The 23,377-nt window shown below is 40.3% G+C and overlaps 1 protein-coding gene across 1 annotated transcript; it reads left to right on the top strand.

Moving 5' to 3' along the window:
- The first annotated feature begins 19,838 nt into the window (after positions 1 to 19,838).
- LOC147883311 (alpha-galactosidase-like) lies at positions 19,839 to 23,032 on the top strand. Its single transcript, XM_087399464.1, has 15 exons — positions 19,839 to 19,972; positions 20,100 to 20,158; positions 20,247 to 20,303; positions 20,421 to 20,455; positions 20,655 to 20,758; positions 20,893 to 20,965; positions 21,160 to 21,218; positions 21,326 to 21,391; positions 21,482 to 21,561; positions 21,682 to 21,753; positions 21,897 to 21,979; positions 22,066 to 22,156; positions 22,267 to 22,319; positions 22,392 to 22,532; positions 22,765 to 23,032. Exons 1-15 carry the CDS (start codon positions 19,839 to 19,841, stop codon positions 22,888 to 22,890), a joined length of 1,233 nt encoding a protein of 410 aa, XP_087255590.1. The 3' UTR covers positions 22,891 to 23,032.
- The last annotated feature ends 345 nt before the right edge of the window (positions 23,033 to 23,377 follow it).

Raw genomic sequence — 23,377 nt, 5'->3', positions numbered from 1 at the left:
AGGTCTACTATGATGATGTTGATGAATTATGATGGGCAAGAATGCCAAGATTTCAACATTGAAAAGGATTCCAAGCTTTTGGGTGTCCTCCACAGGATAAACCTCTACTCTGCAAAATCTCATTTGCCCATCGAAGAACAAGGAATGCCATCGCTATCCTCCTGCCAAAGACAACAATAATGATGTAGAAGCATTACACAAGAGGTTGAAGATATTGTGTCTGCATTTGGGACTCAGGAAACACGAGTGTCCCCCAATAAGAAAGATATTTGTAAAAAGAGGATAAGTAGAAAAAATCTATGTGAAGCACCCTATCCATATGCTTGAGGAACCTCCGGTCTAGATTCGGCTCCCCATGATTCCTTGTCTGAGTCATATTGAATTGCAACTAGATTGGTTTTTGCCATGATGCACTACTTCTAGACTAGTTTTTGCCATGATGAACTACTTCTAGACTCGTTTCTTCTTTAGACTGGCAGCTTGATTTTTTGACCGGTTGTTAGTGTTTTAGCAATGCTTTGTGATTGCTTTTCTAGTGCTTTGCATGTGCTTGTTACTACTTTGGCAATGCTTTATGTCTGCTTGTCCTTTTCTTATCTACTTTATGAGTGCTTTTCCACGGCTTTCTACTTGTAATATGCTTTTTCTAAAATTTACAAGTTCTTTGTATGTGCTTTGTGACTGCTTTAAAAGTGATTTAACATTGATTTGTGGCAACTTGTCCACTGCTTTCTATTGGAGGAGTGCTTTATATGTGCTTTTTTGTGCTATAACAATGCTTTAGTGCTGCTTTGTCACTGCTTGCCTTTGTGATTGGTTTGGTAGTGTTTTATCAAAGCTCTATATGTGGTTTGGCATCATTTATTTGCATGTGCTTTTCACTTCTTAGATTCTTCTAAGAATTGCTCACAGTGAATGATTTACCACTGCTTTTTTTTTAAAAGCTATTTTTTGACAGCTTGATTTTTTGACTGTTTGCTAGTGCTTTGGCACTACTTTTGGAGTTCTTTGCATGTGCTTGTTACTGCTTTGGTAGTGCTTCATGACTGCTTGTCCTTTTCTTGACTGCTTTATGAGTGCTTTTCCAATACTTTCTACTTATAATGTTCTTTGCATAAAATTTATAAAATCTCTGTATGTGCTTTGTGACTGCTTTGAAAGTGCCCTAACATTGATTTGTAGCAGCTTGTCCACTGCTTTCTATTTCAAGAGTTCTTTACATGTGCTTTGAATGTGGTTTGGTAGAGCTTTACATGTGCTTTGGCAGTGCTTTGCATGTGCTTTACATGTGCTTTGCATGTGCTTGTTATTGCTTTGGAAGTGCTTTATGACTTCTTGTTCTTTTCTTGATTGCTTTATGAGTTCTTTAACATTGGTTTGCGGATTTTTTCCCACTGCTTTCTATTTTAGGAGTGTTTTACATGTGCTTTTCAGTGCTATGATAATGCTTTAGTGGTGCTTTGTCACTCTTGCTTTTGTGATTGGCTTGGTAGTGTTTTAGCAAAGCTCTGTATGTGTTTTGGCATGTTATTTTCATGTGCTTTTTACTTCTTAGATTCTTATCTTTTAAGCACAAAAAGCATACCGACCAAAAGTGCAACCACCCACATAGAATATTCCATTACTCATTGTCTTGAAGTCTTTGTCTCCTTTTCACTATGTTGGGGGCATCTTCATCTTTGTCTCCTCACTTGCCCTATTGTCTAGAGTCCCAATCCTCATGGCACATGAAAAGAAACCCCCAATCTAGCCATAATGGAAAATTTCTTGTGTTGTGTGCTAGATTTTGATGAAATTATATATCTTTCCAAGTATAATTCAACAACCAAGGGAACAAGATGTCCCCGGGGAAGGCAGAGCAGGAACAGCCAACCTTCGGCATCGTTCTTCCTCCGGTAGTTTCGTAACAAGAGGAAGAGAGGATTACTATCTCCTAAGTGTACAGGATATCTATAATTTCATGGAAGCCTGTGTTGTGTGCTAGCCTTTGATGAAATTATAGGTATTTCCAAGTACACTTCGATAGCCAGTCGATATCAAGAGGAAGAGAGGATAACAAAGAATATTACTATCTCCTAAGATAGTATGGGAGATATCTATAGTTTTGTGGAAGGCTATATAGTGGGTTTCTTTTCATGTGTTGAAGATGTGGAATGTCATATGCTAGTTAATGCTAGTTTTAGGACCTGAAGTATGATTCTAGGGACTTGCTTTTGAAGTCCTTGAAAACAATCGTCATATCAAAAGAATTTTGCCCAAGTCCTTTACATGTGCTTCAGCAGTGCTTTGCATGTGCTTGTTACTGCTTTTGTAGTGCTTTATGACTGCATGTCCTTTTCTTGACTGCTTTATGAGTGCTTTTCCACTTCTTTCTACTTGTAATGTGATTTTCATGAAATTTACAAGTTCTCTATATGTGCTTTGTGAGACTGCTTTACAAGTTCTTTGTATGTCCATGGAGTGATTTACATATGTGCTATGATTTCTATCCAGTTGTGCTCCCTTTGTTTTGTGCACCGGCATAGGTTGAGTTCTTCCAACGATTCAAGGAAAATTTTCCAAAGATCAGGATTTAGCAATGCTCATTTCAGTGCTCATTTGAGTTCTTGAAGCCCTATTTCGTTCAAAATATAAAGGATAGGTAGACACCCTACTGCATTTATCATGTGCAAATGTGTTTTTTGAGGATGCGAGGACTAAGAGTTTTGGGATTCATGGAGCATGCTGCAACTATGACTGTAAGGTATGTGAAAATAGTGAAGGGGAGTGTGGTTGCAAAGCTATTCAACATGCTAACATGGGTGTCACTAGTCTTTGGAATTCTGTGTTGTGCCCTAAGCCTCTTGAAGCCTGCAACCACCATCATGGGTGTCTTTTGGGTGACTGCAAAAAATGTCGCCAACACCTATGAAGGAAAGGGTTAGATGCTCTCATGATAACCCTAAATGGGTTTGGTTATATTCTACATTTTCAACTAAATCTACTATACAATAAGTCATTTGTGGTGTGCTCTCTAGTTGTGCCCTCTCTCCTCATCTCCACTCTTCTCCTCTCACCTCTTCATATTTTGTCACACCTATGATGCACCATAAAACAATGTTGGACAAAGAGGGTGTCGTGCACCTTGTCATCTGAAATGAAAAAATGAAATGTCTTCTTCACCTTAGATCCAATACAAACATATGTTATGTGGACAAAAAATGTAAACTGGCTAGAGTGCCAGTGCATGGACTGAATCTCATTTTGCTCCTTGAAAGAATAGTTCTCTGCGAAGTACACCACTGAAATCACAACATCTTTGGGAAACCTTAGCAGAGACTCTTTCAACTATTCAGCCTGGGTTAGTGCTATGCACATATGATCACATGATGTTGAGCATGATCTCTCAACACCTTCCATGAAGATCAACATCATGAAGTAGGCCTCCCCTCAAGATGATGATTCTAGGGAATTGAAGAAGGACTGAACATTACATTCCATCACACCCCTTTAGTGGGAATGTCCTTTCTCTGTGTCAAACCAAGAGCTTGTTGATGTTTCTCAAAAAGATCTTTACCGAGTGGTTTGGTAAAGATGTCTGCAACATTCTCTTTACTATCACAATGATGTAGTGTGATGTCACCAAGTAACACTCTTTCTCTTATGAAGTGCTCTCTGACATCAATGTGCTTTGTCCTAGAGTGATATTCTGAATTGTTGGCCAATGCTTGAGCCGATTGATTATCATAGTTTATTGTTGTTGGCTTTGATTCATCAAAGTAGTATGTTCTGACAATAGTCCTCTAATCCATATAGCCTCACATGCACTTGTAGTGAGTGCCCTATATTCTGATTCAGTTAAACACAAAGAAACAGTTGGTTGCTTGTTTGTTGACCTTGATATAGCACCTTGACCAAGGAAAAATGCATATCCCTGTGTGGATCTCCTAGTCTCATGATCTTAGGCATAGTCACTGTCACAATATCCATGCAACCGTGGATGACTTCCTCTATATTCTATCCCAAACTGTCTTGTACCTTTGATGTATCTCAAGACTCTTTTGGCTACATTCCAATGAGAATGTTTTGGATTTTTCATAAACTGTGCAAGTGAGCTTATTGCATAACAAATATATGACCGTGTGATAGTCAGATATATAAGAGATCCGATGAGTTGCCTGTAGTACCTATCATTGACTATAGGCTTTTTTGAATCTTTTGTAAGTTTTAAACTCTGTTCCATGAGAGTGGTTGCAATCTTGCAATTTGCCATATGAAACTTCTTCAGGAGACTGTCAACATTCTTGAGCTGACTCATGAAGGTGCCGTTTGAATTGCTCCATAACTCAATTCAAAGACAATAGTGCATAAGTCAAAGATCTTTCATGTCAAACTCTACAGATAAGTCTTGTTTTAGTTTTGTGATGAAGCTATCCTTGCTTCCAGTCACATCAAATCATCTACATAAAAGTGCAATAGTAATGTCTTCCCCCTGAACTTTGTAGTAGAGAGTATGATCTACGTTGGACTTCATGTATCCTAGATTAGCAAAATAATTGTCGATTCTATTGTACCAACTTCTAGGTTCTTGCCTTAGGCCATAGAGACTTTTCTTTAGATGGTTATTCTCCTTTCTTGGTTCAACATAACCTACTAGTTGTTGCATGTAGACTTCCTCATTTAGGTAACCATTGAGAAAGCATTCTTGACATCAAGCTGATACACATTCCACTTGTTGAGTATCGCTAGTGATATCAAGAACCATATGGAATCCATGTTTGCTACTAGATCATAAGTCTTATCATAATCTTGAACATATTGCTGTGCAAATCCTTTTGCAACTAGTCTGGTTTTGTATCTTTGAATACTTCCATTTGGATTGTACTTCACTTTGCAACCAACCACCACACTGGCAACCACACTAGAGGTAGTTAATATCCTAGTAAAAATAGAAGCAAACCACTGCACTAGTGGCAAATCAACATGCTGGGGGCGGTTAATATCCTAGTGTGCAACTGACCTTTGAACTGAAACCAACCAGTGCTATTCACATTGCTGCAAAGTGTTATCCTAAAATAGATACATTTCCCAAAATGGCCCCTAAAATAGTTATGTGATTGGCTACACCCAAGCAAATGTTGATGATGTCTTGTTGTCCTCCTTCATGTGGGGACTCACATGTAAGCCACGGATCGCAAAAAGAATTTGCATAGAGTTTGTACTGGCACTCTTATTGGGTTTTGTGGAAAGAAAGGAGAATATCATCAATGCTCATCAAATGACTCCATTATTGTTGGTGAAGGCTCGAGCACAAGGATACTCAAATATTATAGATGCCTTTCAAAATCATATCATAGGTCATTATGCTATACTTTTGATTGTTAATCCTCTTCATGATCTTCTCCCATGGTTGGCTTTGATTGTGCATTGCACATGCAATCATTTTGATAGTGATTTTGTAAGGAACCAATGGAATCTTTTGGAGATCATGTGAAATGCAAACCTGAAAGATAAAGTTGGACCCATAATTGGACATGCTTTAGATGGAGATAGTAGAACATGAAAGTTGATGTTTGAAGACTATATTGAGAAAAGCGAACAACCTTTTGCTACTATCAATTGGTGTGGAGGGAATTTGAGAGCAAAAATTGTAGGAGGAAATGTGTATGGCCTTCATGATCAAGACTTTGTACACTGCGGAAAGAAACTTACAAGCCCACTTGATAGTCCTACTCGACAACTAGCAATTGGATGTGTTTGGATCACACTAAATCATGTATCTATTATTACAATTCTTTTTCAATTGAGGAGCACAAGCTACGAGATGGAGATATTTAAAGGAATGATTGACAAAATTGGGGAGCAACTCAAAGGATTGCAAGTAGACAAGTACAGAAATGTTTGAGAAAACTTCCAAAAAAAGAAATAAGTATGAAGGGGACTGAGGCCTATTTGATGATTGTTACTGATTATATTGATATTTTATTGTCACCATATTTGATCTTGAAGGAGAGTGTGGTGCTTGCAGCCAAGGTAGTTTTATTTTTCATAATTTGGCGACTATGGATTCATCACCATCCAACCTACACCTTGAAGAAAATTTTCATCAGTAAGGAGGCTTATATGGATTGCATACTTTCTTGTCATTTTGTTGTATTGCTCATAAAGATTTTTCGAGATTTTTATCCTAATCTGAAGTGTCCACTACATCTTACCGGTTCTGATGCTGCTGAAATCCATTTTAGTAAAGTTGGAGGCGTGATTGGGCAAGAAAGAGCATTTGATCTTGGAGATCTTTGCATACAATGATTCTGATCTAACAAGCGTGTAGATCTTGAAAAGACGATCACTTTTCCTTTTTGGAGCGTGTCCAAATTCTTCTTGGATTGGAAGTTATGGCTTGTCGAAGTTTTTGTGAAGAAGAGGCCTTTTTGATGATGTGACATATGGAGTCACATGCTGCTTACAAACTGTGCTTGGCAAGGGGTTACTGTGCTGAGGTGGAACTTAACTAGTCCTACCTCTAACCATGGTTATTGGGTTGAACCTGACCAGAGTTAGGACCATGGACCAAACCTAAGGTCTATTCTTGACCTTGACCTTAGCTTACCACGTGTCAAATCTTTTACTAAGCACTGTGTGAGTGACTTAACCTAGCCAAACATGGTGTGGTAAGGTGAATGACGCGTCTCCCTGCGCCTCGTCGCCATATGATCTACACTTCTTTGGTTCTTTTGCTCTTCCTCGGCCTTTGTCCCTGAAATTCATTCTTCCTATAAGTTGTGTTGTAGCTGTGTCGTCGTGGGTATTGGCTACGGTGGTTGGCTTCTGCGTTGGCATAGGGCGTCACTGAAGCTAGGCGTGCAATGTTGGAGGTGCAGTGGATGTTGCTTCATTGGACTCTTGGAAAAGGGTAGCGGTTGTGCGCTTGGCTAGCAAGAAGCATGCACGCTAGAGGTCACTTGTGGTACAGGCAGAGGAGCATGGAGGCACTACTCGTTTGCACTACTGGAGACACTTGGGATCGAGGCAGCTGTTGTGCTTGCTATGTGGTTGTCATTGCTTGTTTGTACCGTGAGTGATTCATTTGAGATGCGTGTGTGTTTGCTCTTGCTGAGCTTAGGAGTAGAGTCTGCATTCTGTGTTGCATATGGTGCTGGTCCTGGTCATTGAGCACAGAGCCAGTCAATGATGGTACCACTCCTCACTAATTCAAAGTTGAACATGATGCAAAGATGGGGCTTATCGATGGTATTGCTAAGCTTGGGGTAGTGATGGATGTAGTTTCTCAAGGGGCTGGTGTGATGCTTCACAACATCCTCCATACAGCTTAGCCTGAAGTCGTGTGTTGCTAGAGAGGTGGGCTACAAGGAGTAATTGTAGCTTTAGCCAAGTTTATTTGCTCGTTGCGCAGTTGAATGCCAGTAGAAGCTGAGTATGTAGCTTATCTCTTCTTGCAGATAGTATATATATATATATATCTTTCTCAGTCACAACAAATCTCTAGGAGGCGAATCAAAATAACTCACAAAAAATCTCATAAAAGAAATGAATGATAGAAATTCTTTTTTCAAATGAATGGAGATCCTCTCAAAGAAGAAATGAATTGAGCGAAAGGAGATTAACACAAACCTCTCAACAAAGAATGAACTCACAATCGCTCAAGAAGAAACTCTCAAAAGAAGGATGGTGCTTCAATGGAAGATACAACCATGCTTTGATACCATGAGAAACATGTGTGCCTCAGGATCTATGGAGTGCTCTAAGGTGGATGGAACCTATGTGGAAACATAATGAAGAAAGTGCTCATGACATGTACCTCAATTCAATTAGGTTCCAAGATAGATTAGCTTGGACTCATAAACAGAATCTTGAGCGAATGTGCATTTCTCTATTCAACAATACATGATAGGCCTCTGATATAGAGAGTGCCCTTCAGAATAGTCAACACTTGTGGGATCCTCTCATCCACATTTCTCCTTGTGGATATCCTTGATCCACATCTCCACATCATGTAGTCCACATCCTAGCGTGTCTACTTTAATTCTTTCGTGTACCATACCTTAGCCTTTAATATGTGCTCATTGCACCATATGTCAATAGTTGCTCCTCGAACATAACATATTTTGAAGATAGGGATGTGGATATGAGATGCCGACAGAATATCCAAATAATAATGCCGATGGATCTAGGGAAGAAGATGAAGATGACGATATGGGCCACGAAGAAGATGACAATAATGACATTGTAATGGAGGAAGGTGGAGATCATGACTTTGGGTAAGAAGAGGGAGGCAGGTGAACTAGAGGATCAAGTCTTAGGTAGACATACAATAGGGGATGTTGATAAAGGTGATCAATTGTATGTAAACCTTGAGATAGACATATTTGGTGCACAAGACTTGGCTCAAGATGAAGCCATCAATGTAAATGCTACTAATTCATAATTTTGACATCGAAGAGGCTTCTTAGGTATAATTTGGCCCTCACAATTTTATAGTGACATTTTCTACATCAATTTGTATGTTAATTAGGTTCACTATCAATATATGAGTATTTTGATCTCAAATTTGGTGTACATACTCTTATATTTTTTATCTTTCAAATGACCAAACTTGTGGTCCAAAATTATTTTGGGACCCTTGCAAATGATGTTCTATAAAAATGTCGGTATGGAAAAATATACCCAGGCATTGTTGAAAGTGTCTCCAAAAGCATCGGTGCAAGAGTGATGTAAGTCAGTATGGTAGTCGGTATATGTGTGGGTATAGGAGTTGGTATATACCGACTCCTATACCCACACATATACTAATGACCAAACCCATAGATATTTTGATGTCCACACCAAAACCTTCCCCGCCTGCCAACCAGTACTGATGATCTTCATGCTTGCTCTCATGAAGCATGTTGGAAGATGTCGGAAAGAGTCCCGTGTCTTGTAGTGGTGCCTCATAAGGTTTTGTGATATTTTCCCATAATACCTCACATCCAACATATGTTTAAGTGAAAATCCATTGTAGAGCTCATGTCATGGCATTCCTCCCATCGATCAACCAATGGCAAGTGGGGATCTTCCACAGACACTACTGTGTGGAAGCATATTGAAGACATGTGGCCAAGCTTCAAGGAAGAACCTAGGAACTCAATTGATACTTGGATTGGATATGGATAGTGTGAACCCATTTGGTCTCAAAAGCGCACCTCTTACAGTGTATGGCTAGTGATATTGGTGAATTATAATCTTCCATCCTTTATGGCAATTAATAAAGGACATGTTATGGTATTCCGTATAATTCCAAGGAAACATAAAGTCAAAAACCTGGATGTTTATATGGACCCTTTGATTGATGAGTTGGCGATACTTTGGAGAGGTGTCAAGGTACATGACATGAGAAGGCCTCCCTTATCAGGAGACTTCACATGCAAGGCAGCATTGATGTGGATGATGCATGACTTCCCAGGCTATGGCGAATGTTCAAGCATTGAACTTTTAATTATGAGTAGGCAATTGATGTGGCATTGAGAACCCACCTTGCTTACGCAATTGCATCTATTGTTTATGTCTCACTACATTGGGTTGCCATGCATGTCCTGTTTGTGGTCCTTTTCTAGTTGCTTCATGGATAGAGGACTTAAAGAAGGTCATCTATGAGAATCACCATCGATTTCTCCCATCTGATCATCCTAGATATGTCATCCCTTGGAATGAAGTCCCCCCACAGTCACGCACTACAGGAGATTGGAAGCAAATTTGGGACCTTTCCACGACTCCTCTACATGGCATGAGCCGGTAAGGGTTCATAGCTATTGTGTTCTATATTGAATGGAAATAAAGATAGCATGCTAACACCATCTTTTGTTTAGATACTCCATCTTTTATTGGCTACCATATTGGTCTCACCTCACTATCAATCACCTGCTTGATCCTATGCATATCTCTTCAAGAATGTGGCATCTACCATTTGGGATCATTTGATTAGGACATGAGACTTCTTGAGCATAAGGGAGGATCTACATACCACAGGGAGGATGCATGAAGATTGGCCTTAAGAGAGGCCAAATAGCGTGTCTTTTTACCCCGTCCACCATGGACATTATCAAAGAAAGAGATGGTGGCGGGGTGAAGTGGGGTATCACTACAATTCGTACTCCCACTGGATGCATGGGGTGTTTGAAGGGGGCCTTCACAAAGAGCAAGAAAATAGGTGTAGAGAAAATAAATGGCTTGAAATCTCATGATTGGAACAAGATGCTCCAAGTATGACTTGGCATAATCTCTTTTTCCTTCCAAATTTGTGAGTGTAGAAGCAGCTAATAAACCATCGCTCATGTGTTCAATTCATACTACCTACTAGAATCTCTCATTGTGCATCAGAGGACATGAAGGACTATATTTACAAGATGGGCGAGCTTGTGAGGTACTTCACACTATAAAAAATGTGAAGGGTGCTTGATGGAAGGTTTTGATATTGCTAATATGGTGCACTTTTTTCTTTCTAGGTATGTGAGTTCAAAGGAAATAGATCCCACCATGCTTGAGGATGCTTGAGTTATGTCAGTGGAGGTGGTTTGTTTAGTAATAGTGAAGGAGACATTTCCACATTCTATTCTCAAAATCCAACATCTCATAGTGCATTTGGTGGATGAGATTGCTATATGTGGCACTATACATGCACGATGGCGAGGATAACCAAAAAGCAAGCAGAAATAACCGAGCAAAGCAATTGCACTAAGTGACAAAAAACGAGCAAACCATCCATTGTGGATCTGGGATCTACCTACATGGAGGCAGTTGCCTATATATGTAACCACTCTTGGAATAAAGATTTACATTTGTGCCTCATTGCTTCTTCGATGGATTCACACGTGGTATCAAAGCTTGCTGAAGATTCTAGTGCCTTTGAAGAGATTCTTTGAAGACTCCCTCTGGATTCTCTCTTCTTCCCCAAATGGAGTTTTCTTCTTCCTTCCTTCCATGAATTTCCTTAAGCTCATTCTCCTCCTACAAGCCACCATTGCTCCAGCCCTTTCAGGTGTAGATTACCCTAGTTAGGGCGCCCTTCCACCTGAGAGGAATTGAAATATTATGGACTCTACAGCCCATGCTTACACTGGCCCTATCCCGTGCCATTTCTGATGATATAGCCTGCTGGAGCTACCATTCAAAAACGGTATGAGGTGCACTTAGGCGACCCTATGGGCTACTTGCTAGTGAATTATGAGGGAAAATGGACCAAGGGATGAGGAGAAACTACAGAAAAATCAGTCGGGTTTTTCAAGGAGACATGTTTTTGGAGGTGGAGAAGATGCTACTGCCCTTGGAGGTGTGAAGCTCTTTTTGGTCAGAGACTTGCATTGAGTCTTCTACTCCAAAGGATAATTAATTATGTAGCAAATTCCCTCTAGTTGATGCCTTGTGGTGTGAGGTAGCAATCCTCCAAGGTTACTCTATTTCTACAAGCATTTATTGACTATTTTTTTGAAAATAGATGCTACACTAGATGCTAAGTTGATGCTTGAGGAGTTAGAATTCAAATCAAAGATTCAGAGATTTCTTTTCAAATTATAGAATGCTCTTTGAATTTCAGTCGATGTTGATTTCTTGACAAAATTCCAAACTCTCAATCTTCTTCTTCAAGTGCCAAGAAGACTACAAAGACAAAGTACAAGGTAAAGATGACCCCAGTTAAGAGGTTGTGGGAGAAGCCAACTGGTTATGAATATGCCAAACAATTAGGATTTTCAAAATTCTTATCTTACAATTTGCATCTATATGGTGAAGGTGACTTTTTTGTTCAGAAAGATTGACCTTTTGTAAAGGGATTAGACACTGCCATTAATTTGGTAAGACCTTCCGAAAATGGCTTCCAAACTGAAAATAGATAAGTTTGAAGGAGAGGGGTTCCACACTTGGCAAACAAAACTGAAGTTTATTCTCATGAAAAAGGGAATATGGAAGGTAGCAAATGGAAAAGAAACTAAACCTACAACTAGAGAAGGAGAATCTTCATGGCTTCCAAAAGATGAAAAAGCACTTGCTATAATTGCTCTTGGTTTGAGTGATTCCTTTATTCATCACATTGATGGATGTGAGCATGGACTCATCTTGAGCATGTGTTTGGAGCACAGGGAAGATGCTCTAGGTTTAGCTTGCTTGTCAAGTCCTTTGACTTAAAATTAGATAGAGGGGAGTCATCTCTTCACATCTAAATTCAATGAAGAGCATTTTGACACAGTTATCTCGCATAAAGTTTAATCTTGATGAAGACATTGTAATTGCCATCTTACTTAGAAGTCTCACTGAAGAATATGGCACTATTGTAACCACACTCACCAATATTCTAGAGATAAGTCTGGTAGAAATTGAAGCATCACTCTTGTAGGAGGAGAGAAAGATTAAACAAAGAAGTGATTACAAAGAAGGGGCATATTTGGCCAGAAGCAACTTAAGCAACTTCAAGGGAAAGAGCAAAATGAAATGTAACTTTTGTGGCAAACCTGGACACTTTGAAAAGGAATGTTATGCCAAGAAGAGATGTTTAGCCAATCTTGTTGAGGAAGCAGAAACTAAAGAAGAAGAAGAACCAAAGAATGTCAAAGCTCTCACTGCTTACAACACCCAAGTCAAATATGACAAGGGTAAAGTATCCATATGTTTTCTACATTATGTGTGTGTGAGGTCAATAATGCTTCTCTGCCATGGATAGTTTATCCTTAAAAGATTGTTAGTCTTTTGAGATTTTTCCTTGTTGGACTCATTGGGCTTTACATACATAGTCAATGTCCATCTCCCAGTTCTAAACCAAGAATCCTAAAGAGTGAGTCACAAGTTGGGGCCATGACTGTTGCCACATGATGGTGGGCAAGCCATGGAGCATCCCATGTACTACTGTTGAGGGATGAGGTCATCAATTTGTGGGGGGGAATGAAGGGGCAAATTGATGTGTGTGTGTGTATGCCTATGGGCTTGGAGTCCTATGCAAGAAGTGTGTGAGTGTAGGTGTGCTAGAAGGTTCTAGTTAGGTGTGCTAGGTTGGTGTGATGAGTGAGTGATCATAGGAGGTGATTGATTGAGATAATCAGGGAGATGATTGTGGATCTGGGATCTACGTACATGGAGGCAGTTGCCTATATATGTAAACACTCTTGGAATAAAAAATTACATTTGTGCCTCATTGCTTCTTCCATGGATTCACACATTGATCATGCCTTTGATTTTTTTGGTCGTTTGGATCTATTTACAATGTAGATTGTGTCTATAGTGATCTACTTGGCTAAGTAGTAGAAATGGAAAGGGTAGTGGTGAGTTGCATGATCAAATGACCAAACAAAAGGAAAATGATCCTTGCACATTTGTTGATGATGAATACTTAGAGACTTTGAATTGAAATTTAGTTTGTCATATTGGTCAATGTAATATTTTAACTTGGTCTGTTATTACTTTAAATCACATCAATATTAAGCAAGACTATGGGTAGTACTATGACATCTTACACATGATATTATACTACTTGAATCATTATTCCAAATTGTGCTTATTACTTATTTCTAATTGTTGGATACATGTGATGGGTTAAGTCAAATGTCATATATTGATTTTTCTTGCTCGGTTTTCATTGATCACTTCATGAGGTTTGCTCGGTTTTCATCGCTTGGACTATAGATTGCCTCCACGATGGCTTTTCTTCCTTGAGCACTTCATGAAGACCTTGAAGGGTTTTGTGAGAGGAAAAATGCAAGGCCCGAAGGTAGCATGGCTGAGGGTTGGTTGGTACAAGAGTCATTTGTGTATATTTCTGAGTTTCTTGTTGATGTGGGTAGCTTTCTCCCATGACTACAGAGAGACGAAGAAGACCTAAGGATGACCTCTATTGTGCCTCAAGGAAAAGGATGGAGCAAAGTAATGGATAGGGCATTGCTTATTAATAATCTAAACCTCTATTGCATGTGCAATAGAGATGTGATGAAAAGATGGGTGAGAAGGTATGAGGATGCAAAGGCAAGAAGATAAGAAGGAAGGGCCCTCATTTGTACACAACATGGATCTCGTGTGCAGTAATTCCAAAGGATATTCATGTCAATTGGCTACTTGACAAAATGGAGAGAGAAGAGAGAGACAAGGGAATGCATATCACAATGGAATAATGAGAGTATGCTAGAGGATGCATGCAATTAAAGATTGTTATATAGAATGTTATGCATAAGTTAGGAGCTTTTAACAATTTAGATTGCTTATTCAATTGATTTTGTCTTGGTGCAGTGTACTATGTTCAATGCTATATGGTGTGAGGGCAAGCATTTTCAGACACAACGAATTGATGATAAGAGAAACACACAAGATTGTGGCGTCATTGCTAGCTTTGAGGGAGCCAATGGAGCCATGGATGATTATTGTTGCATAATCCAAGATATCATCAAGCTTGGATTTTGGCACTTCCTTGTGTATGTTTTGTATGTCAAGTGGTTTAAGGACGTGGTGGAAAGAGGCCCTAATAGAACAATTAAATGCCATTCAAGTGTCTTTGTAACTATTGACTCCAAAAAGTTTTGGCAAAGCAAAGGCACACTAGTACTACCGCAACAATGTGAACACATACTGTACACATTTATAAAAATGCTCACTTATTTATATTTAATACCTTCAATGCAAGGAAATTAACATGCTTGTACTTGTATTTGAATAGGTCGTCTATCAACCAATGGTGGATAATAATAGGTGGTGGCACGTCATACCTATTACGCCACATTCCAAAGTAATGTATAGTATATTTACTAATATGGAGCATATGGAGGATGATCATGGCCATGGAGGTGATGATGAGCGTGATATGAGAGAGGAGGATGATCATGAGATAGGAGATACAGATATTTAGGCCATTACCCATGAGGAGGATCCTAATGATCGATGATGCTGATTTTGATAAGCACAATAGCACACGCAGTAGTGGGCTGACTGTATTTGTAGATCTCCACATTGGTTTGGATATTGAAGTAGATATTTTGGCAAGGGTTGATCTCATTGAGGATGATATCAAGCCATATCCCATCATTGTATCATCCGAATTTCTTACATATTGGCAAGAATATTTTATATATTGTGTCATTCTCCTCACCTCACTTAATTTTTGTATATGTGTGTTTGGGAAAAAAAAATTTGTCGTGTGTGACACATGCATAGCATTGATATTTTTATTAAATTAGGTTCTATGGTAATCATGGGAAATGTTTGGCAAGAAGTGATGCACATTTATCAGCCTACAGTAAAATTTCAAACTTTGTTACGTATTTATAAATGCATCTAAATGTGCATTTATTATACATTGTAGATGCGCTATTAAACGCATGTATAACCGGGCTGATAGATGCGTTAATAACTGCGCTAATAGATGATCTCGTAATTTTATTAAGTTTATCAGCACTTATAGACATGCCATCTATTTTGTGCATCTATCGAGCGCATCTATGGATGCAGTGTTGTTGTGGATTATGGGAAAATGTCGTAGAACCTTACAAGGCACATCCAAAGTTTTGAGATGTGCTCTATATCCTGCCTCCCCACAAGTAAGACACTCTTGATCCTCCTTTTGTGCTCCACGAAATAGAATGCAATGATTGATCATACATTAATGCGCTTGTAATCCAACCCTCCAATAGATGTCACATAGTACCTCATCATATCTCTTGAGGTCAGTAATTTATTCTCTGTTGGAAGCATGTTAGACAATAGCTTGCACGTGAAGACCATGAATGAGAAAAAACATTCCAATTGATCCATTAGCATAATTCACCATGTTTGCAAAATAGAAAGCTTACTTGAGTAATGCATTAAAACTTGCATTGCTCCATCCATAAATGGTATGCATGTTTAGTAACTCAAGGAAGGAACTTAGAATAGAGAATGTGCACCCCTCAAATACTGATGTCGATGCTGCCGTCGCTAAAAATATGCTCTTGCTCCATGCTATCATCCCTACCTGAGAGTAATGATGGGAAAATAAATGTCACACCATATCATAAAACAACTCCTCCTCCATGGCCTTATGAGGTAATGGTGGAGGGCTACTATCACCATCACTCCATGCATCCATAATAGTCCCTCCTAAGATCCCACCTCATATTGCTGACACTTCGCCTCTTCATGATGAGCATGGGGCAACATATGCGGATGTGGCACTGCATCTTGTATGAAATTAGAAAAGGATCATATATGAAACACTTGAACGAGACTTGAACACCCATAGGTATCTCAATCAATCTCAAATCTTTAACACTTACCATGGCTACGATCGCTTCCCATTCTCCATACATTAGGGGAGAAATGGGTCTCAAAAGGGCCTCCAATTAGTGTTTCCTAATTTCAAGGGATTAGAGAGTGATTTGAGGTGTACGAATGAGAGTGCTAGAAGGTGTGGGGCAATGATATGTTGAGGTGGAGGATGTGCAGGCCTGCACAGAGCCCCTATTGGTTGCTCCCCTTACATTAGGGACCACCCAAACCATCCCCCCCTCTTAACCCATGTTTGACCCTCCTACTAGGTGCACCTCCCCCACATGAACCCAAAAATACCTTCAATGGGATGGTAGGGCTCTTCTAGCAAATTTTCCTTCTCCCCTCCCTCTTTCTAGGGCCTCTGCCCCCCACTATTCTCGTCTAGCTTGCCAAATCCCTCCATTTGAACCAAATCCCATGCATTTTCCCTCTTCCCCCTCTTTCTTTGCTCCCTCCTGCTTTGGCCTGCTTGGCGTAGCTCTTCTCTCTCTCTTTCTCTCTCTCTCTCTCTCTCTCTCTCTCCTTTGCCTCTGTTGGTGCTGCTATGTCCTTCTCCATCTCCCTCTTTTGTGCCTCTGTTGGAGCTGCTCTATCCCTCTCCTTCTCCCTCTCTTGTGCCTCTGTTGCTGTTTCTCTGTCCCTCTCCTTCTCCCTCTTTTGTGCCTTTGTTGGAGCTACTCTGTCCCTCTCCTTCTCCCTCTCCTGTGCCTTTTTTATTGCTGCTGCTTTGTCCCTCTCCTTCTCCCTCTTTTGTGCCTCTGTTGGAGCTGCATTGCCCTGTGTAGGAGTCCCATTCTTGTTGTTGCAACCTATGCAAGCATGGTGAGGAGCAAGGCTACAAGACCACACAATGTTGTGACCTTTTGTGTCTTCCACAACACCATAAGTGCATTGGATGAGTGGATCCCTTGCACCTATAGCTTAAATGAGTGGATAGTGATGAAAGGATCAGCCAAAGGTGTGGACATAAGCTTTCCAAGAGCAAGAGAGGTGACATCTTGCATGAGTGGAAGGGGTGCATCTTGAAGTTCAAGTTTGGGAAGAAAGGATGGCTTGCAAAAGTGCAACATGTTTACATGGGAAAAGATATGCGGCTTCCTCCATCATTCAATCAATCTAGGATACCATCACACTGTGAGCCTTTCTATCTATGTACCTTTTTCACTTGTAAGTGTAATGAGTCCATTTGAAAATTTTGTGTTTGGTTTCTAAGAGCTCTTATTCATGGTGGTAGATGTTTTCCCTTCGAACTTTGAGGAGTGGGAACCAGTTGAATCATTCATAGGCAAGTTCATTGCGATTCATGAGGATTTTGGTAAGCAAATGCATGCCGGGGAGAAGTTGGCCTCCTTGCCGAATGAAGAATGTGTATTGGTATAATGCAACATACATCACTCCAGCGACATCATCAAGCTATGGCCGTCTGCAAACAATTGCACCACCACAACTTCAAGACATGGATTGCAACAATGTGAACTCGAGGACACTGCAATCGTACAACAAGGACAAGATTGAAAAGGATGTGGGCATCACCATGAAGTTTACATTTGGATCCAAATGGGCAAGGTTATCTTGGTTTATGCCTCTGCACATTTTTTCTTCTTTGTTTCAGAATATACATATGCACAGAACAAAAACTATGTGGTCCTGCAAGTGTGTAGATGAAAATGCTCTTGAAGGTTTACTTGGGATGAATTGGGGAACCAGGTTAGGCGACCTCGGGGGGTTCACTATATGAAAGCCCTCTATATCACGTGCGTTCGAGGCCTAGTTTTAAAACCCTTTATCTACGAATTTTTCATGAATAAATGACACCCTTTTTCTATTTAATCTGTGAATACCCCATTTAAATGGTACCAATCTCTTTGTAAAACATGGAGGTGCTATGTGGATAATCAAAAGTGCTTTGTTGCAAATGCAAATTGAAATGAACCCAAAGAAGGGCACATTCCTTGTTCTTATAATTTTGGAGAGGAAGTGGTAAAACTCTCCCCACATAAATGTGTGCTCATGATGTGCTAAATGCAAAGTACTATGTGCAGAGTGTAAAGCGCTATGTGTTGAATGCAAAGTGCTATGTGCCGAATTCAAATTCCTATGTGGTAATTCAATTTTCTAAAAACAATTCAATTATTATGTGTGGTTATATGCTAAAATTACAAAAATCAAATAAAAAATATTTTGTGTCAATACAACTACCTGCCCGGATCTAGTTCGAATCAAGAAGCTTCATGATCACTATCAAGGCAACATGAAAGGATCTTCAAATTCCATGGCCATGAGTTTTCCAATGAGTTTTTCTTAATGTTCTCATACTTACAGCACTATAATCAATCTTTAAATTGGGATTAATCTTTGGTTGTTCGACCCATGAGTTCACACTTTAGAAGATCTAGAGAACATTTGCTATCCTTGGATTATTAATCAATCTTTAGAATAATTGATTGCATGGAATGTGGCCTTCTACTTGTAAATCTTTAGCTTTGCTTCGTTGATGTTTTTTAGATGTGTACTTATTGAGGGTCCCTTTTACTACTTTGTCAATTCTTTGCTTCCTTGTCTTCAACTCTAGTGTACACCTAGAATAGTAAGAGTGCATAGAACCCTTGTGGTATAAAATATATCGTCTCAAGGGAAATCCTAAAACTCCGTACTAAGAGCCATATGTCCTTTTGGGAGGATCACTATACATTCACACTAGAAACTAGAATCACATGCAAGCTGCTTTGATAGGATTCCTACTTTCAATACTCGCGACATAGAGAGAGTGAGCAACCATCTGTTTGAAACCATGCTCAAGAAAGTGATCCCTTACACACCTCAATATATCTAAGCTAGCAATGTTGAGATATTATTTCTTTGGTTGAATAAGGGAGTTTGAGTATGGGGTATGAAACGATCGTTATAAACGAAGTTGTCTCTTTGATATAAGAGAATCCATATACTTGCTCCCCACAAGTGACCTATAGAACGGCCAAAAATGGTCAAACGAATAATTTCACTTTCGATGAGTCTCGATTATAATCAGTCTTTAAACAAAGATTAACCTTCGATCATGTCCTCTCACAAAAAATGAAGGTGTCGTGATCTTGTTTACATGCTAAATCAGCTCGGAAAGTTCCAACAAGCGAGTCTTCGGCTTTGGGATGCTTCCAAGAGAGATGACTTGGATTAATGGGCGAGGTGGTCTTCTGTCAAAGGCATATATAATGAGACCTCAACACGCAAAGCTTTGCTCAGCTACGCGGTCGGCAATGAATTACAATACAATTCTCTGTCGATGTTTCCTATAATATGCATGAATCTGCGTGTTGATTTTGGTTGGGATGCTCACACACAAACTACACAGAGAAGATATAACAAGGTGTCTGGTTGATAGCGGATATTGCGTACTAGTATAATCACTGATACGAAGCCGTAGCCTTGAAGCTGATCTACGTTTTCGTCAATGATGACGATAAATTAGTTTGTGTATCATTCTAATGCCAGTTTCTCGCTTTCACTCCTTTGGTCATCACTTCCACTCTCGTTATCACGCATGCATGCCAAACCAGTAGCCTCACCCAACACACTCCTCCATCCGCCTCGCCATGCCATTAATCTTTCAGCCTCTCTTTCTGTTCATTCTCTTAAATGCTCCTACCAGCTCCTTCGCATCCCATCAAGCACCAGCCCCCGGACGTAGCTTGTTGAACAATGGCCTAGGGATCACGCCTCAGATGGGGTAAGCATGTTTCTAGTCGATCCTGGCATCGTTTCTTTCAGACGCTTTCTTCTTTATCGGCAGCCACGAAATTGACAGTATACACGCCTTCCATGGAATCTCCTATATAATACGCTACCTCTCGCAGATGGAATAGCTGGAACAAATTTGGATGCGGTATCGACGAGCAATTAATTCGTGACACAGGTACTTTTCTGAGACTCGCCAGCTCTCTGTTTTCTGCTTTTGATGGCGCGACTGAGTTGCGCGGCACGTGGCTATGCAATCTATGCAGCTGTTGCAATTTCTTCATCTGGCCTGGCCAAGCTGGGATACCACTTTGTGAACATAGGTACTGTGCGACTTCTTTTGCCTTTCGATATAATCAGAGCTTTCTAGAGGTGTCAGCAAGGGCTAAATTCGACGCTAATAAAATGTTTCTAGTTCTAATCCCACATTTTGCCAATAGATGATTGCTGGGCGGATCTAAACCGTGACGATCAGGTATTTCCCCCACGGATTCTTCCTTGGACCACCTCACCCTCTTTAACGTCCCCTTGTAGATCAAGTCGTTTTGTGTGCTTAGGCGATTCTGGTTGAAAAGTCTTCTAGATCTTTAATATCTTAATTACTAGACATTTAGCGTCCTCTGCAAAATCCGTAGAGGATATTAATTTTGATGAATCGATCCAATTCTAAACAGGGCAACTTGGTTCCAGACCCCTCTATGTTTCCCTCCGGCATCAAAGCCCTCACAGATTACGTGCACGGTTTGGGCCTCAAACTTGGAATTTACTCCGATGCGGGGTACGTGTATGTAATCCTTATATTTTTGCCTTATAGAATGGAACAAAGTTGTTTGCTCAAGACCTACGTACACCTTTTCCCGAAGGACCCTGCACTCGCTGTAATCTTTCCTGTGTCTTATTTCTGTGCTGAAGGTATCAAACTTGCACAGGGAGACCAAGTTCTCTCGGTCACGAACAACAAGATGCTGATACATTTTCTTCTTGGGTATTTGTGACATCGATTACTGACTTCGAAACTTTGTTGAACTTACAATCTCAGTCCAATTGCAAGAATGCAAAACGCTACGCAAACCCAAATGTTCTGAATATGTGAAATCTTTTGAACCAAATGTTCTCAACATATTAAATCTGATGAACGTTCCTTGCTTCCTAATTTGACTGCCTATGGTTCCAATCCAGGGCATCGATTACCTGAAGTATGACAATTGCTATAATGATGGTACTTCACCCCAGGCAAGGTTCGTTGGTCTAAGTCGGAAGCTTTAAATTTCCTTGTCTTTGTTTCCAACGATTACACAGAATATAGAATTGAAGACAACTGACCCTGCTGGCTTTCACTGGTCAGGTATACCATCATGCGCAATGCACTCCTCAACACCACACGGGCGGTCTTTTTTTCGCTGTGTGAATGGTGAGATGGCAGCTGATAGTAGCTTCGATAAAGCCAAGGCAGATGTTTTGTCTCAACACACCACTCTCATATGATGCACCGATGTTTCAGGGGCCAGGACAATCCAGCGACATGGGCTGCATCGATTGGAAAAAGTTGGCGTACAACAGGAGATATCCAAGACAATTGGCAGAGCTGCAGAGCAATTCCATTAATAGTATGGATTTGCACGTACTCCATCCTAGACCTATATTCTATCTCAACGTTCCCAGCCAGGATCTAATTGAAATCGATATAATTGTCATCAATTTGCAGCATGACTTCGCACGCAGATCTGAACGATCAATGGGCTCAGTATGCTGGACCAGGTGGATGGTGGAACGGTACGTAATGGAGATCAAGACCAGGACCAGCTTGCCTTGTCGAGAGTTGAATTAATTATAGAGATTGTGACGATCACTGGTACTCTAATAATGCTGTGATGATTCCGATCTAATAGATTTTCTCACTTGAGCAATTGCTGCAGACCCAGATATGTTAGAGGTTGGCAACGGAGGAATGACCGAGGAGGAGTACCGCTCGCACTTTAGCATATGGGCACTCATGAAGGTTATTGCAATAACGTTAACTTTAGGTGATGTTCATGGGATTTTTGTGCATATGAAGTGACTCGAAATTCCTTTTAATCTTTTTAGACTCCTCTCCTCATCGGTTGCGATGTCCGTAACATGACAAAGGACACTCTCGACATTCTAAGCAACGCAGATGTGATCGGCGTAAATCAAGGTGACAATCATCCCAAAGTCTCTTATTGCTATACTCGTCCGAATGATCTGGTAAGGGCGATTTAGTTCATTTCATAGTCTGGACTCTGATGGGTTGTATGCTCCAAGTAGATTCGCTCGGAACTCAGGGGACGAAGGTGGCATTAACGGCGGGAGATTTGGAGGTACACATTGAGGAGCTCTTGATGGAAACTAAAGTATCAATGGGAGTCCTGAGACGATGGGTTTTTGCGCAGGTGTGGGCGGGGCCATTGTCGGGGGGGAGAACAGTTGCAGTGCTATGGAATCGAGGCGATTTGGAAGCTAACATCACCGCAAACTGGCAAGACTTGGGGCTGTCAAGCACTCAGGTAGTGCAAGTTCGAGATCTGTGGCAGGTAAAAGATGAAACTACTATCCCATCTCCGCATTACATCGCATGGAATGATACGGATGTGTGAATGTGACTCAGCCAATATTAGATCGTCCCTACCGTGTGCATGGAATCATGGACGGAATGCATCATCATAAGTTAACCCTGCTAAACAACGACGTAACGGAAAAACAATGATGGAGATGAATCAAGATCTGCTAACAATATATCGATTGTTTGCTTGACAAATGCTGCAGCAAAGCGATCTACCCAACTGCTATCAAGGGTGTCTGAAGGGGAGCGTGGGATCGCACCACCTCTCCATGTTCATCCTCACACCGGCCAGCTGCAATCTCAACATCACATTGGTGTGCAGCAGATGAGAGATTGCATATGAGTTGGGATTCTCAAAATATTAATCCTATATGTAAAATTTCCAGGTCAATAGGGGCGCGCGGGTATGCCCATAACACGCAACTAGTACACTCTCTGCAACACAGCGCAAGAGGTGTGGGAAAAGTTGACAGTATCATACGACCATGTGGACATATATATATATATCTATAGGCAGGCCCACAAGGACCTTTTGACCAATCTCTATAAGAACAAAAAAGGATTTGGTAGATTAAAAGGATTTAGGAGATAGAAGTACACATATCTAAACGTCCATACTAGAGAAAGTGAGAGTGTTTATATATATAGTTTACCTAGAAAATATTTCACTATATGGGGAAAACAATCACTATATAGAGAGTTCTTATTAGAATTTTACTATATAGATACAATCTCACTATATAGACACAAAATTTCTCTATGTAGAGAATTGGCCCATAGAAATTCACCATATAGAAAAAACATCCACTATATAAT

The sequence above is a fragment of the Dipteris shenzhenensis genome, chromosome 28 (assembly GCF_047967505.1).
Source record: "Dipteris shenzhenensis isolate YYH24624 ecotype China chromosome 28, Dip_SZ_1.0, whole genome shotgun sequence".
In the NCBI taxonomy this organism is placed as follows: Eukaryota; Viridiplantae; Streptophyta; class Polypodiopsida; order Gleicheniales; family Dipteridaceae; genus Dipteris; species Dipteris shenzhenensis.
The sequence above is the reverse complement of the archived record's forward strand: the minus strand, read 5'-3'. Positions and strand labels throughout refer to the sequence as shown.